At 35.6% G+C, this 14,825-nt stretch overlaps 4 protein-coding genes across 4 annotated transcripts; 3 read left to right on the top strand and 1 right to left on the bottom strand.

Moving 5' to 3' along the window:
* Positions 1 to 227: 227 nt before the first annotated feature.
* LOC103836327 (pectin acetylesterase 1-like) lies at positions 228 to 4,854 on the top strand. Its single transcript, XM_009112572.3, has 12 exons — positions 228 to 1,220; positions 1,531 to 1,613; positions 2,595 to 2,724; positions 2,831 to 2,904; positions 2,997 to 3,083; positions 3,179 to 3,303; positions 3,388 to 3,448; positions 3,536 to 3,589; positions 3,670 to 3,747; positions 4,117 to 4,219; positions 4,332 to 4,477; positions 4,600 to 4,854. The coding sequence occupies exons 1-12, from the start codon at positions 1,028 to 1,030 to the stop codon at positions 4,648 to 4,650; spliced, it is 1,185 nt and encodes a 394-aa protein (XP_009110820.1). The 5' UTR covers positions 228 to 1,027; the 3' UTR covers positions 4,651 to 4,854.
* An 899-nt stretch (positions 4,855 to 5,753) lies between these two features.
* LOC103836328 (transcription factor MYB61) lies at positions 5,754 to 7,441 on the bottom strand. The gene is made up of 3 exons (XM_009112574.2): positions 7,060 to 7,441; positions 6,859 to 6,988; positions 5,754 to 6,746 (listed from the first exon to the last, which is right to left on the bottom strand). Exons 1-3 carry the CDS (start codon positions 7,190 to 7,192, stop codon positions 5,972 to 5,974), a joined length of 1,038 nt encoding a protein of 345 aa, XP_009110822.1. The 5' UTR covers positions 7,193 to 7,441; the 3' UTR covers positions 5,754 to 5,971.
* A 2,597-nt stretch (positions 7,442 to 10,038) lies between these two features.
* LOC103836329 lies at positions 10,039 to 13,405 on the top strand. Its single transcript, XM_033277564.1, has one exon. The coding sequence runs from the start codon at positions 12,473 to 12,475 to the stop codon at positions 13,205 to 13,207; it is 735 nt and encodes a 244-aa protein (XP_033133455.1). The 5' UTR covers positions 10,039 to 12,472; the 3' UTR covers positions 13,208 to 13,405.
* A 234-nt stretch (positions 13,406 to 13,639) lies between these two features.
* Positions 13,640 to 14,760, top strand: LOC103836330. The gene has a single exon (XM_009112576.3). It carries the CDS (start codon positions 14,004 to 14,006, stop codon positions 14,643 to 14,645), a length of 642 nt encoding a protein of 213 aa, XP_009110824.1. The 5' UTR covers positions 13,640 to 14,003; the 3' UTR covers positions 14,646 to 14,760.
* The last annotated feature ends 65 nt before the right edge of the window (positions 14,761 to 14,825 follow it).

The following is a 14,825-nucleotide window of genomic DNA, read 5'->3' on the forward strand; positions in this document are numbered from 1 at the left end:
ACGAATACTAAAACGAATGGATCAGGGCTGGTCTATTGAAAAAAATGGCCTAGACTTGTTTTGGTCTTGCACGTAACACGGTTTATAGACATTTAATGAATTTTACAGAATAATAGGAGAATGATTGTTATTATTCTTACCTAAAATGTTTGTCTTTACTCTCTTAAGTCTTATCTGTATTTGTTATCATTGAAAATTTGATGATTTGCACAAAACATAGTCTGACTTTTAATGATTTTGCTTCTTCCTCCGACGAATCTCTACTTACATTTTGTATTCAAGCTACGCGTCGTCTTTAGTGGGTTTGGGTCTGTCTTCGTAATTTGAGTTTGGGCTTTAATGGTTATTAGGCCTTTTTTTTGGGAGCAAAACTTGGTTTGCTAGTGCAATGTAGGAGAAGGTTTTCAGAAACCTAATATTATCTCGACTGTTAAAGCAGTGATTGGTTCTGCATTCAGCTCAATGCCTCAATAGCTAGTTTTCCACCAGATCCTTATTTTCCATTTGTACCCTAAGCATTATTTTTCAGAACTCAGATAACAAAAAAAACACTTAAAACATGCGAGAGCAACAATATTTAGTGGAATTCATTTGCAAAATTATTTACTGATTTTATGATGTTGCAAAACTGTAAAACAATATAAACGGAATCCTTACCAAAGAGATCTTTGAAACCTCCGAAGTTTATCTGTCTGATCTGATTTGTCCAGTCTGTCTGTCTGTCACATTTTTCAATATCTAGTAGATTAATATGGCAAGATCATGATTCATCCTTTAGTGATGAAGAGCTAGTGAAGAAGACAAATTATTCTAATATATCTTTCATGTGACTCTATGATAATGTAATTAATTCTATTTTCTCGCTCTCTCTCTCTCTAATTTTATTTTTAAATTGAGTTTACATATCAAAACGTGTTTCTACAAAAGGACCAGTAATTGATTGGATGCTTTCTTCGCCACTTATATATACTGACCACTTTACGTGCGTTTCTCAGTATTCATTTTCAGTAAAGACTGTAAGAGGAAAATGTATGCGCTTCTGTGGTGTTGGAGTTTCACAGGACTCTTTCTCTTGAGCATTCTTGCAAATGGGGTTATGGGTTATGATGAAATGGACTTGTTCAATGGAACATATGTGTTTCACAAACAAGATGATGATGATGGAGATGTTCTGGTAGTAGGACTCACTCTGGTCCAAGCCGCAACTGCTGAAGGAGCGGGTAAATCTATTTTTCCATTTAGTTTCAGATCTAGACTTCGAATGTTTCAAATTCCAAATATTTCCTTTCTCTGAGAAAAAAAAATCAAAGGTTTTTGTATTTTCAAAAGCTTAAAACATTTTCAGGTTTTGAGAAAATAATTTTACAGCAAACGTTGGGTTCAACTTAAGAAAAAAAGTATAGAATGTAAAAGCAAACACACACAACCAAACAATGGAGATCATATTTTTTCATCGCTATTAGTTTATTACAGTGATCTTAACTGAAACTAACATTTTCATGACTCAACAAGGATACTTTCTTGTGGCAGTGTGTCTTGACGGGTCAATGCCTGGATATCATTTGTATCGTGGGTATGGTTCAGGAGCTAACAACTGGATCATTCAGTTGCAGGTTCGTACATAAGATGTAGTTTTTATGTATATACACATATATCTTGTGGGTAATATATCCTATTCTAGTGGTTTCGGAGTTAGTTTCATTGTGTCCCTGGTTCGATTCCTGCTGTAAAGATGTTTTACACTATGTCATTAGGTATTAGCAACGGCTGGTCTCAAGTCTAAGAAGAGATTAGGGCACGGTCCGAACTCTTATAGTTAATCCAAAAAAATATCATTTTTCTAAGATTCATTTTCAATAATTTTTCACAATATCATAACTAGAACCAGTATAATATTTTTATTCTCTTGTTCTTGTCATGTGATCCGGATTAGTAGCTCGAGATCCTTACTCAAGTCTTTTCTAATTACATAATTGAATAGACTCTACTCACTACCTATCTATTCTGATCATGCATTTTTAGGGATATACCAAAAATCTTAAGATAAATCGATCATCAGTTTCTTTAAAAAAAAATCAATATATAGTGTGTGTAACTAAAATACAACTGTTTCTATAAATTGTAGTTGTGGAAACTAAAATCTTAAGAGGAAGCCAGATGAGTGCAACTTATGAGTTTGATTGACATGTCTGAATGAATATTGCATTAGTGTAAAAGAGCTTTTGCAGAATAATTAATTAGTCGAAAAATAACATTTGAACTGAATAGAGTTTTTTCAAAACTATTAAGAAACGTTCAAAAATTTTGTTTTTAGCAGACCAACTATGTCTTTTAGTTATATTTCTAATACGCCCAAACACAAAGTGTAGAATCAGTTTTGGTGAAAACTTAACATTCTGGCTGAACGGGACAAAAGAGTCGAATCACGTGAATGACAGTGATATTCATCACCTACGTAAAGTTTCATGAACATATATGAACAGTACACATAAACTTCAAATTAATATCATCTTATTATATATATGTATTCCACACTCCGAGTGGGCTATTAGGCATACTAATCGTCAAAGCCAATTTTTAACTTTTTTTTAAAGGGTGGTGCGTGGTGTGACAGCATAGAAGATTGTCAGAACCGTAAAAGGAGTAGTTATGGATCGTCTACTTTAATGGAGAAACAGTTAAATTTTACAGGACTACTAAGCAATAAAGCCGCTGAAAATCCAGGTTTTAATCCCAAGATCCCTTATTAAAAAGTAAAAACAAAAATGTAATGTGGTGGAACTGTTATTGAATGATTCTTTTTTTTTTCTTGCTAACCAATGTTGCGCAGACTTTTACAACTGGAATAAAGTAAAAGTACGGTATTGTGATGGCGCATCCTTCAGCGGTGATAGCGAAAACAAGGTTAGCTAACAACATAAAACAAGATTGTTTATGCATTATCATTACATTTTCATAAATATTTAACTTGAGATTAATATGTTGTTTACAATTAGACGGCACAACTTCAGTTTAGAGGAAAGCGTATATTTTTAGCCGTCATGGAAGATTTGATGGCAAAGGGAATGTGTCATGCGAAGCAGGTACGTACTTAGATTCCATATCTTGCCTCTCGTTTCAACATTTCTTGAACCCGAAGTTATAAGATGGTAATAAATGTAATAATATAACCTTTAAGGCTTTGCTCAACGGATGTTCGTCTGGGGGTCTTTCAGCGATTCTACGCTGCGATGATTTCAGTAGTCTGTTTCCTTCTACCACCAAAGTAAAATGTATGAGCGATGCTGGCTTCTTCCTCGATGCGTGAGTAGTTTTTTTTTTGTTTTTTTTTTTCAAATTTAATATAGTATATATTACCCGATTTTGTGTCTTGTTTTGTAAATGAAGGGTTGATATATCTGGAGCTCATTCTATAAGGCGTATGTATTCTGGTGTCGTAAACACCCAGGTACGAGTGCAAGTGTACAACGTTATATAAAGTCTTGATGATAGAGATGGTTGCAAGCTAAGCAAAAATATGTTTTTAAACTTTTAGGGTTTACAAAACACGCTTCCTCGTACGTGCACAAGCCATCTTGATCCAACTTCGGTATTGATATCACGTTACTCTTGAGCTGCTTTCTTGTGTATAGTTCCTGGTGTACTTAACTTGGTTTCAATATTTCATAGTGCCTTTTCCCTCAAAACATAATCAACCAAGTCAAGACACCGCTGTTTATTCTCAACTCGGCATTTGATTCGTGGCAGGTTATACTTATTGTTCCATCTCTGCTTTCATTATCTCGTTTACTATATGAATCATGGGGTTTGCCTTGTCTTTGACTTTTTGTTGAATCTGATGAAATAGCATTAAAAGAGAATAACAAAACTCGAGCAAATCGCCACTTGTAGGGTTTTCCTTAATTAAGCATATGAATAAAATAAATTAGTACATTCATAGGATATTTTTTATAAGTCAACCGATAAAGATATTCTTATATCATACTTCTTGATTTATAAGCCCCAACCACTGACCCGTGACATTCATCTACTCACTCGATATGATCAAGTAGAGCTCCCTAGCATTAGTTCTTGATTCTAAGTTAAACCAGAAGCTATCTTGTTTTTTATATGCAGATTGAGAATAGTATAGCTCCACCATCTGCTGATCCGAGTAGCAGTTGGCATAACTGCAGCTCCAGCTTCAAGTGCAACGCCTCTCAGATGCAATTCTTGGAAGGTAACTGTAATGATGTTTTCATTAAACCTACCGCTCTTTGATCTAATGTCTTGTTCAACATGGACACTACAACACTTCACGAGTTTTTATATACTAACAAACGGAGTTACAGGTTTCAAGATGAGCATGTTAGATGCCCTAAAGACCTTTTCGATGTCGAGCAAGAACGGAATGTATATTAGCTCGCGCTGGGCTCATTGTCTAGCTGAGAGAAAAGATACTTGGTCTCCTGGAAATTCTCAACCGGGTGAAGATACGGTAACAAAACCACTCTTGGTTGATGATAATGAGTCTTTTATATATTGTTTCGAGCACACTGTTGTTTGAATTTAGAAAGCATGTTGTTGATGCCTTGTTGCTTGAACTAAAAAAATAAACAGGGGATGGCTGTAGCTGTTGGAGATTGGTACTTCGAAAGAGCAAAAAAGTAAAGTTCAGAGACTGATTATCACAAGAAACGTTGTTAAGGAGATGTTTGTTACACTTTATTCCCATCGATTATTATATTGTTGAGTTTTTCATAGAAATGCAGTGAAGGGATTCCATAAATGTGTTTGCGTCAATTTATCAGCCAACCAATAAGTATAGATTTTATTTGAGAAAACTGATAGTTCATGATGCCAACAAATTCTTAATATCGTCGTAAAATTTAAATCCAAACAAACATTTAATACTTTGTACTTAACAGTCGAGTTACTGCGTTAGGTAATTTCTAAACGGTAAAAATGGGCTGTTTTGGATTGGAATCTTATAAAATATTTGTGTATAAAGTAAATCAGTTTTAACATCATTTCTAAACTGTCAAATCCATGGGCTATTTTAACAGATTTTTTATTTTTGTGAAAATTCTTTACCTACTCCGAATTTTCTAGGGCGAAAGAATATTCCGATGCCGGCCAAAACATAAAGCTTTGGGTCAATGGGGACAAGTCCAATTTTCTGATAAGACTCTTCAAAAAGCACATACAAGAGAAGAAGACTAAACAAAAATACAGCCTTTTCCCCAAAGATTATAATAGCCAGAAATTAAATGTATTCGATTCCTTTTTTTTCATATATGTGATCACTGATCAGTCATTAAATTCAATAAAAAGAAATCATTTTTGCAACTTTTTAAATAAAAGTATTAGTTTTAAAATATTAAACTATATTTAAATATTCTTTTTAAAAGTCAAAAAATATACAGTTGACAGATATTTATCTCTATTTTAAAATTCATCCATTTTAAGGAATAAAATAGAAAATACCCTTAAACTAGGATCATTTCTAAAAAAATGTCACTTCTTATTAGTTGAGCTAATTCCCACTTTAGTTTACTAATTATGTTTTGCTTTAATTATGTGTTTTCTTTGTGTCTTCTGTTTTGTCTTGTAATTAATCACAGGTCTGAAAAATGGTTAAGGATGTGACTCTGGCTCACAACTCATTCACAGAAACAGACAGAAACTGATTTATTACGTTCATCATTGTTCTTCAACAGAGTAATTGCAAGCTTAGACATCTAAAACCATCAAGAGTACTACACATCATCATCATCTTAACAACAAAACAAAAAATAAATGAATATATAGTACTATGAGACTGAAAGGTTTGCATAAGATAGAAGAATAATTGACGTATAAAACACACTTAACAAATAAAAGACAGCTCAATTTTCACCCCCATGAATATACAGAACACTTGAATCCACTCTACGTATGTGTATATGGTATATGTTTTTGTTCTATACATCTGTTAGAATTAAAAGAAAAGCTAAAGGGACTGACCAAAAGAGACGGCCATTCTCTGAAGATCCTTGGAGAACACGTCACTAGCTTCAGGTGTGCTTAAATTCTCGTTCTGGCTTTGGCTCCAAGGATCTGTAATGTTCGAAACCTTGGCTAAGTATTCAGCCTCTGATTTGATGTAGATCTGTTGAGAGTTTTGGCTCTGTACAGTGCTACTATTGAAGAACGGTGTGTTCAAATAATCTGACCATTTCACTTCTTCAAAGTTATGATTAGGTTTGGTTACTGAAGAAGAAGGGATTGACCATGAGAAACCGCTATTTTCGAAGAAGTTCGAAGTGTTGTTTGTCTGAAACTCCCAGTTAGATCCTGCATGGTCTCCTCTGGAGACAGTACTCGAACTGTTGTCCGTAGGGAGACTAATTGAAGGCTTCACACAAACCGGTGTCTGAAAGACAGAACCAACCATGTTTCCGGGGCTGAACTGCCCCGGAACGATGGAACACATAGAAGACTCAGGTGTAAGGTTGGAGTTGAAGTTAAGCTTCTGAAGACCGAAGTAGTCGGAGAAATCAGATGGCCTCTCGAGGAAGAAGTCTTGGTTAGTTGCAGCAGAGGAGCTAGGAGACTTGAGGTCGTTACTGCTTCTTGTTGGCTTGTCGTTGTCAGCTTCGGAGATGGGTTTGTGTGTGTTCGGGTCAATGCCTCTTTGCTTCAGTTTCTTCTTTATACTCGAGTTCCACAGATTCTTGATCTCGTTGTCGGTTCTCCCCGGAAGCCTAGACGCAATCTGTGACCATCTGATTTAAAAAAAAAAAACAGAGCAAAAAAACAGAGAAGGCTATGTTAAAACAGAGCATAGCCAAAAAAACAGAGGAGGCTAAAGACTTTAACTTTATCCTTTGTTATTACCTGTTTCCGAGAACAGAGTGAAGCTCAACGATTAGATTCTCTTCCTCAGGAGAGAAAGCTCCTCTCTTTAAATCAGGTCTCAAGTAATTGATCCATCTCAGTCTACAACTCTTTCCACATCTCTGCAAACCTGTAGCAGACACAAGACTTTTAGTTACATAAAGGTTATGTTTTTCTTCTGAGCTAAAGAAGAAATGTTACCAGCGAGTTTGGGGACAGAGCTCCAGCAGCCATGGCCATGATGGGTGATGTGATTGAGAAGCTTCTCGTCTTCTTCAGGAGACCATAGCCCTTTTCTCAGCTTTTGTTTGTAACAGCAAGAATGTCTACCCATTTAGTTTATTAAAAGCTGCAATGCTGTGTAAAGGAACAATGAAAGAGAAGAAAGCTCTGTTTTTTTTTTCTTTATATGAAACTTTTGAAGGCTAATGGAATCTGAGGAGAAGAAAGGTGGAGAAAATGAAGTAACAGAGCTCCAGGCAGAGATAGTATTAATAGGACTAAGAAAAGTTGCTTTCTTCAGAATAGTTTGTTGAATTTTATGCTCTCTCTCTCTCTAGAAGTTCTGAGCCAAAAAAGTGTGTATTATTAAGCTTTTGTAAAAGCAATTTGATTGGTCCACGTCGGATTGGCTTACACCAATGGTAAGAATCATGGTTAACAAATGGAGTTCATGTAGTTTTTTTGACATTTACATCACTTTAATCATCATACATTCGTCATGTCCTTTGTGGACCCATTTTTTCATACATTCAAATGCAGAAATTAAAGTGTGATCGACATAAATTTCAATCAATGTTTTTTTCCGAGTTAATATTGATAACAAGTGTGAGTGTAAGTAGTGGAGACATGCTCATTCGTGTTTGGCCTGTTCTTGAAGATGTTACGAGATACTCTACGCAGCCAAAAACGGTGTGACCTCAGCAACTCTTCTAGAGGTTTTAGTTCTAAAATTCATGAAAGTCATTAGAGATTTTTATATGAAGATGGGAAGGTATGTTAATTCCATACATATGAAGATGGCATGAATGTTACAAATTTTTGTCATGTGTTCTCCTAAAACATTTTTGATATGTGGCAAGATTATCAAACTCTTTGAGTGATGATATGTCCCAAAAAAGTTTATGAAGCTACACTCGCTGTAATGTTTAAGGTGTCTGCTTTATTGAAAGTGATTCTCAGTATTTTTGTATATGAAAAACTAATTAACACTTTAAACTCTTTTTTTTGTGAACCCAAAATAATCAGCGGCTCTACTCTACCAACAAAAGTACGTAGAACACTGACATGGCCAAAACTAATACTATTTACTAGAGCGGTCGAAGCGTTATAAGTAAATTATTTACAATGAGACTGGAACAATTAAAGTAACCCATTAGATCAGTGTGTAGACAATAGGAATGAAGACAAGGAAGAGTTGTTTGTTGTCGTCATGAAAGACTGCTGCAATGAATTAAAAGCAAATGCTAAATGAGGACTAGATCTTTGTGAAGAAGAACGCATCAATTAAAGGAAATAATGGGAAATGTTCATAACCAGCAAGAAATTGACACCATTGGTTAGTATTTCCAGAAATTATTAAATGAAGTGAAACTGCCACATAATTAGAAAAAATTGCTTTAAAAACATGGTTTCTTTTGCAGATGTATGAGAATAATTAAGTATCTTTTGTTTGCTTTATACATTTTTAATTTAATTGACTCACTTCTCTTTGGCATTTTCTCTCTTTTTTGCCTTAAAACCAGTCATAATAGAGAGGGTATATTCTTTGTACATTCAAACCAAACTTTCCCTCAAATATTCACATGTTGAGTTTTTGTAGTTTTCTTACGTTATCTAGAGACGGCCACTCGTTAGACTCTTACCGTTTATCCATTTGTTTATTGGGACCCAATCGTGGATTTAAATCTTGAACAAAAAGTATATATACATGCTATATCTATATGTTTTCATATATAACGTAATGATGTTAAAATTAGTTATCTAGTTGATTCTGGTAGACTTGCATTTAGATGTAACACTCTCCTACAGAATTCATAAATCTACTAATGGAATTATTTGTTACATCCACATATTATGAAGCCCTTAACGAGTAAATTAATATATATTGTTGAATGCTATTGTTCATGCATGAGCTTAAAAAGAAAACTCGTTAATAATGATCCCTTGTCATACAAATAAGCAAAACCGACATGAATGTCGACGCATCATCAAATATAATAAAACAAATGGACTAGTGGTTTTATTGTAGAATATCTCGAACCTAAGCTGTCAGAAGATACTTCGAGTTAAACAATTCACCAAATGATTAATTACAAGAAACGCATATAATATATGGAAAGACTTTGCAATTGCAGGGAGTTCCTTTTTAATTACTCAGTAAGCTAATACTCTAATGTCAATCAACACGTTCTTGGAGTATATCATGGAAAAGAAAACATTATGTTAACTTCACTATATAATATTAGTATCCCCTAAAAAATGGAACATATTCGATTAGGATTGTGCATTATTGAGACCCATCATTTGATCATCATCGATCATGATTATACGACAATCATGCATATATATCCGCCGCAGCCCTTCCATTATATGCAAACCATATCAAAATTCAGATTATTTAGGCGTTGATTTTGATTTGATTAGGAGCATGCATCTTTATTCGTTGTTTCCAACTTTTCAGTCTAATCTCAACAGGAAGATGTCGTTTACCCCTAATGTTTTTTTCTCTTCAATATTTCAGTGATTTTCTAAAATTTATACATGTTTAAATTATGATAGTACATGCAACAATATGAGAACAAATTTCAACAATTTTTAATCTCACGATTAACGCAGGATTTTAATTTATATCCCATCATAATTAAATATATTATAGAGGTGGATTTTCTTATATGTATATATGTAAATGCATACATAAACATAAAATACAACACAACCATTTTTTGTTTTTCATTTAACGAACCCTTGTTTTGGCGGTGAATGATCGAATAATTTGCATGGTTGTTCTTCGTGCACTATATTTTAGCGTACACTGGAAGTATAAATGTATAATCATATATACAACTTAAACAAAAACACACATATTAGAACATTTGAGCTGCTCTCACAACTCAATCTTCCTCAGTCACAGAGTCACTCCTCTCATATTTTTCAATTGTTAAAAAGCTAACTATCCACTCGAAGTAGAGAAGTGAAAAAGGATTACGTGACGACTGTCGTTGTCGTTAATTTGTCATTGTCACAACTCACGCAGATTATAAAATCTTCGCCGACAAAAAAAAGGAGAAGAGGTTCTACACTCTACACGATTACACGTCTATTAGGGTTTCAATATTTGTATGAAAATTTAACAAACGAATATTAGATGATTCGACGGCGCTTTTAGTTTCGATGTACGTTGGCACTTGGCAACCAAAATTAAACTAATTAACCAATGCTTAAAAAGAAAGCAGTGGCATGCACAGTAGAATTTGTAGTCTACATTGCACTAAAAATTTACTCTCTTTTTTTGTTTCTGGATTCTCTTGATCAAACATATTTATGTAGAAAAGTTGTTTTCTGAAACTTAAAAGTGGATACAGAATAAATAAAGAAGGCCAGAACTGAAAGTGATTGTGTCGTCATCTAAGATGATTTTTCTTCCCCAATTTTAATGATTTTTTAGAATTTGAATAAATTTGATCTCTCAGAGCCACTTGTAACTATGGAAGACAAAAAAACTATGAAAGTAAGTTTAATCAGAAATAATTGTAAATATTTTGTAAGAAAAATTAAGGGACATGAAATGGCGATAGCAAAGCCTAATTATTATTAATTTTCGTAGCTCCTACTTAATTTTCATACATGATACATCAATGATCAATGCATCTGTTGTTTACTGTGTACAGTATATAGTTTTCTATAATTAGGAGATTTAGACAAAAGTTTAAAAGATTAACCATCAGCGGATTTAACCACCAATCATATTTCGTAATGACTAACGAAAATATGCATCCAATAAAGGTTTGTGAAAGTGCTAAATATTTAATCAAGTACTTCTACAACGAATCAACGATGTTGATGGAAGATTTTGATAATTTTAAATAAGAATTTATTAATTGGACATGGAGAAAGGGACCTATTAGAAAGTTGATTACATTTTAGATTAAGAGGATGAAGTCATAGAGAAAGAGAGAGGGGTCCCAGTGAGAAATGACCTTAATTGTATACCATCTTAATTGGCCCGTTTAGCATTAATCCTATCATCAAGGAAACATTAGCACATGCATGCACTTATACTAAGGACCCTTTTATTATTTTATGTTTGAATAATTTTTGTAAAGTTTATCCCCATTTCATTAATTAAAAAGTAATGCATCATAATAATTATACTTATGTCTCATTAAGTATTTATTCAAGACTTCGATTTCAGGTCACGTTGTTAATTACTCTTGATTTAGCTTGGCATTCCATCAGTTTTTCCGATTAGTATCTTTGAGGATTTAATGAATTTATACTCTAGTTGAGTTCTGAGATGAGTTATAAACTTATAAAATACAATAGATCGAGTTGATTTCTCATATTGTTTTTAAGTGTATCATGGGATAATATTTATTTTGATGATACATATATACTACACTTTTCTAAAGTATTCATTTATTTAAATTTGCAATTTGTAGTGAAAAGTATTCGTGTAAATTATACGGCGGCGAACAAAGATTCTAACCCGTGTGCTTTGTGACTTGTGTGATGTTATATTATACGTTTACTAACTGCTTGCCTCATCTGCTTTTCCCAAATTTATCATTTGATTTGTGTTTTGTGATTTGTGGTGGAGAAAAAAAGATAAAACTTAGAAAAGAAGGCAAACAACATTTCAAGTTTGATTAAACAAGAGAATTAAAGGAGAGCTTGTATGGTTGATTTTCCCTCTAATATGGCCCAATCTAATTGGTAAGACACGAGAGAAGACATAATCATAGATAATCTTGATATATTAGTGTGGCCAAAAGCAAAATGATGTTTAACTTTTCTTTTGCTTTGCGACATTAACACCATTCCCTTCTCTTTCAAGTTTCAATTAAGGGTATAAAACCTCTTTTACTTCATTTGTCTCCACCTCTATGCTCCACGTGTCTGTTTCCTATTGCTTGTTGTAACTCATTGGTTACCGCAATTAGTTAGAGCTGTCTTAATCCACCTTCACTACAAGATATCAGGCGAAACTAGTGAAAGTTCAAACTCTTTTTTTTGTACCTCTTTTTGCAAAAGACCACCTTTCTCAGTATCTAAGTTCCTGTTAGTTATTATTGTGTATAGTTAACAGTAAAAAGCCTCACCACATTAAACGATGGCAAGAATATTCATTGATAATTTATCACACTAAGAAGTCTATTTGGTGAAAGTAGAGTAGATTAATCACACTAAACTCAAAGATTGCGTCAAGATTTAAGCAAGATCAAGACAGGTCATAGGTGAGAAAGTTGCTTTATATCCATTTTAAACATTAAGCTGCCTATGCTTGCTGGCTGTGTATTATTTTTGGTGTTTATTGTAAATTTTATTTTCTCTTGTAAATTAGAATTATAAGCCCAATATAAACAATTATACGGCCCAACAAGTCGAGCCCATTATGACGTCCTTAATAAATCGATTAAACCTTTCTTCGTCGTCAAGTCAAGACGCAAGAAACCTTTCTTCTTCGCTGACAGACACTATGAACCTCCCGTCGTCAACTCCGGAGACGGCTGATTCAGCGGCGACTCCCGCCGAGATATGCGAACAATGCGGCAGCCAAGATTCTTGGGTCATACACTCAGCACGTCACCGCGGCGTCCTCCGCTTCTTCTGCACGCACTGCCTCCTCCGCAACCATCCGACGTCGTTTTGCCCCACCTGCTTCGCCTTCTACGACTCTTCCCCTCCGCATCATTCTTGCCGCGTCTCTTGCTCCAAATGCGGCTCCCACACTCACCTCCACTGCGCCGGCGGCGACGAGGAAAGCTCCTCTCCTCCTTACCTCTGTCCTCCTTGCCTGAACCCTAGTTCGTTCTCATTCTTCCGTCCGATCATAAACGCCGACGGCGCTCGCTGCATGGATAAACCCCTCTCGGAGGCGTTCTTGTGCGCCGCCAAGATCTCGGCTTTTTCGATGAGCAGGGCGGTGGTTGTAGCTAATTCGGAAGCTGAGTGGAAGGGGAGAGAGTGTGCGGTGGCGAAGAAGAGATTGCGTGAGGCTGTTGAGGATGTACTCGAGCTGAATGAGAAGGTAAGGTTGGCTATTGCGAAGGTTAAAGAAGAGTCCGGTGATCAAGATCAGAAACCGAAAGTGATAGAGAGCTCGGGCCAAGTTATTCAAGAAAAGTGAGTAGATATGATAAAGTTGAAGCCTTTTCGTCTAAAGGCTGAGCAGATTCTGATTTAGAGTTCAATGTAGAGTATTATGCAAGCGATCTCCTTTATTCTTTTTTTTGTTTTCAGTTTCTTGTTTGTTCGTTTACTATGTGTAGGAAGGAATCTTTTGAACTGTCAAGTGTTGAATACTAACTAAGTTCTTTTAGTCCTATGTATCTGGTGATGGATTGGGAATCATGAGTGTTGTGATGTTGAAAACATGATTCTTAGTAATGGAGGTATGACATTAGGCTTAGGATAGTGTCTTTTAAGGCATTTGCTTCTATAGCAGTGAACTCAAACTTATTCACGTTCTCAGCACATAACTTACAAGAAGTACCAAATAAATTGATACAGAATAATAGATGGCTGAAACAATAAAAGGATATAGCCATGAGGATGATGTAAGAAGACACTCAACAAGAGTATCAATTAAATGTAAAAGAAAATAATAAATGTAATAGTTAGTCTACGTGGCTTTCTAGAATTCAAACGATCCATAAAAATACAAATATATACTTTGCCGCGCGATCCAGTCAAAGCCGAAGCAACACATTTGCTTGTTTCCTCTGTCTCTTTCCTCCTGGAGAAATCAGAAGTTTACTTTCTCTCTTTGTAAATTACATTTATAAGCCCAATAGATAAAACAATTATACGGCCCAATAAGTTGAGCCCATTATGACCTCCTTAATAAAATCGAAATAATCTTTTCTTCGTCATCAAGACTCTAAAAACCTTTCTTCCTCTCCATTGCTTAAACCCTATCCACTATGAACCTTCCGTCCTCTACGCCGGCAACTTCTGAGACGGCTGATTCAGCTTCGTATTCCACCGAGACATGCGACTACTGCGGCAGCCAAGATTCTTGGGTCATACACCCAGCACGTCTCCGCGGCGTCCTCCGCTTCTTCTGCACGCACTGCCTCCTCCGCAGCCATCCGATGTCGTTTTGCCCCTCCTGCTTAGCCTTCTACGATTCTTCTCCTCCGCCTCATCAGTCTCGCCGCGTCTCTTGCTCCGACTGCGGCTCCTACACTCACATCCAATGCGCCGGCGGCGACGACGACGCAGTTTACACTCATTACCTCTGTCCTCCTTGCCGGGACCCTATCTCCTTCTCCTTCTTCCGTCCTTTCGTCGACACTGATGGCGTTCCCTGCTTGGATAAATCCCTCTCCGAAGCTTTCTTATGTGCCTGCAAGATCGCCGCTTTTTCTATGAACAGGGCCGTGTGTGCCTTTAAAATGGAAGCTGAACGGAAGGGGAAAGAGGGTGCCGTGGAGAAGAAGAGAGCGCGTGAGGCTCTTGAGTATTTCGTTAAGCTCTACGAGAAGGCGAGGTCGGATGTTGACAAGCTTAGAGAAGCCTCCTTTGAGCAGTACCCGGCAGTGCAAGTTAAGCAGGAAGAATAGTGTAGACTATGTTATTTATTTATTTATTTACAGTTTCTTGTTGGTTACGTTTACTATGTGTAGGAATCTTTTGAACTGTCAAGTGTTGAATCCTAACAAAGTTTTTTTTCCTATGTATCTGTGTCTGACAAAAGCCTACAATCTAGTGATGAATTGGGGATTATTTATAGTCCAGAGTGT

Source organism: Brassica rapa, chromosome A08 (genome assembly GCF_000309985.2).
Source record: "Brassica rapa cultivar Chiifu-401-42 chromosome A08, CAAS_Brap_v3.01, whole genome shotgun sequence".
In the NCBI taxonomy this organism is placed as follows: domain Eukaryota; kingdom Viridiplantae; phylum Streptophyta; class Magnoliopsida; order Brassicales; family Brassicaceae; genus Brassica; species Brassica rapa.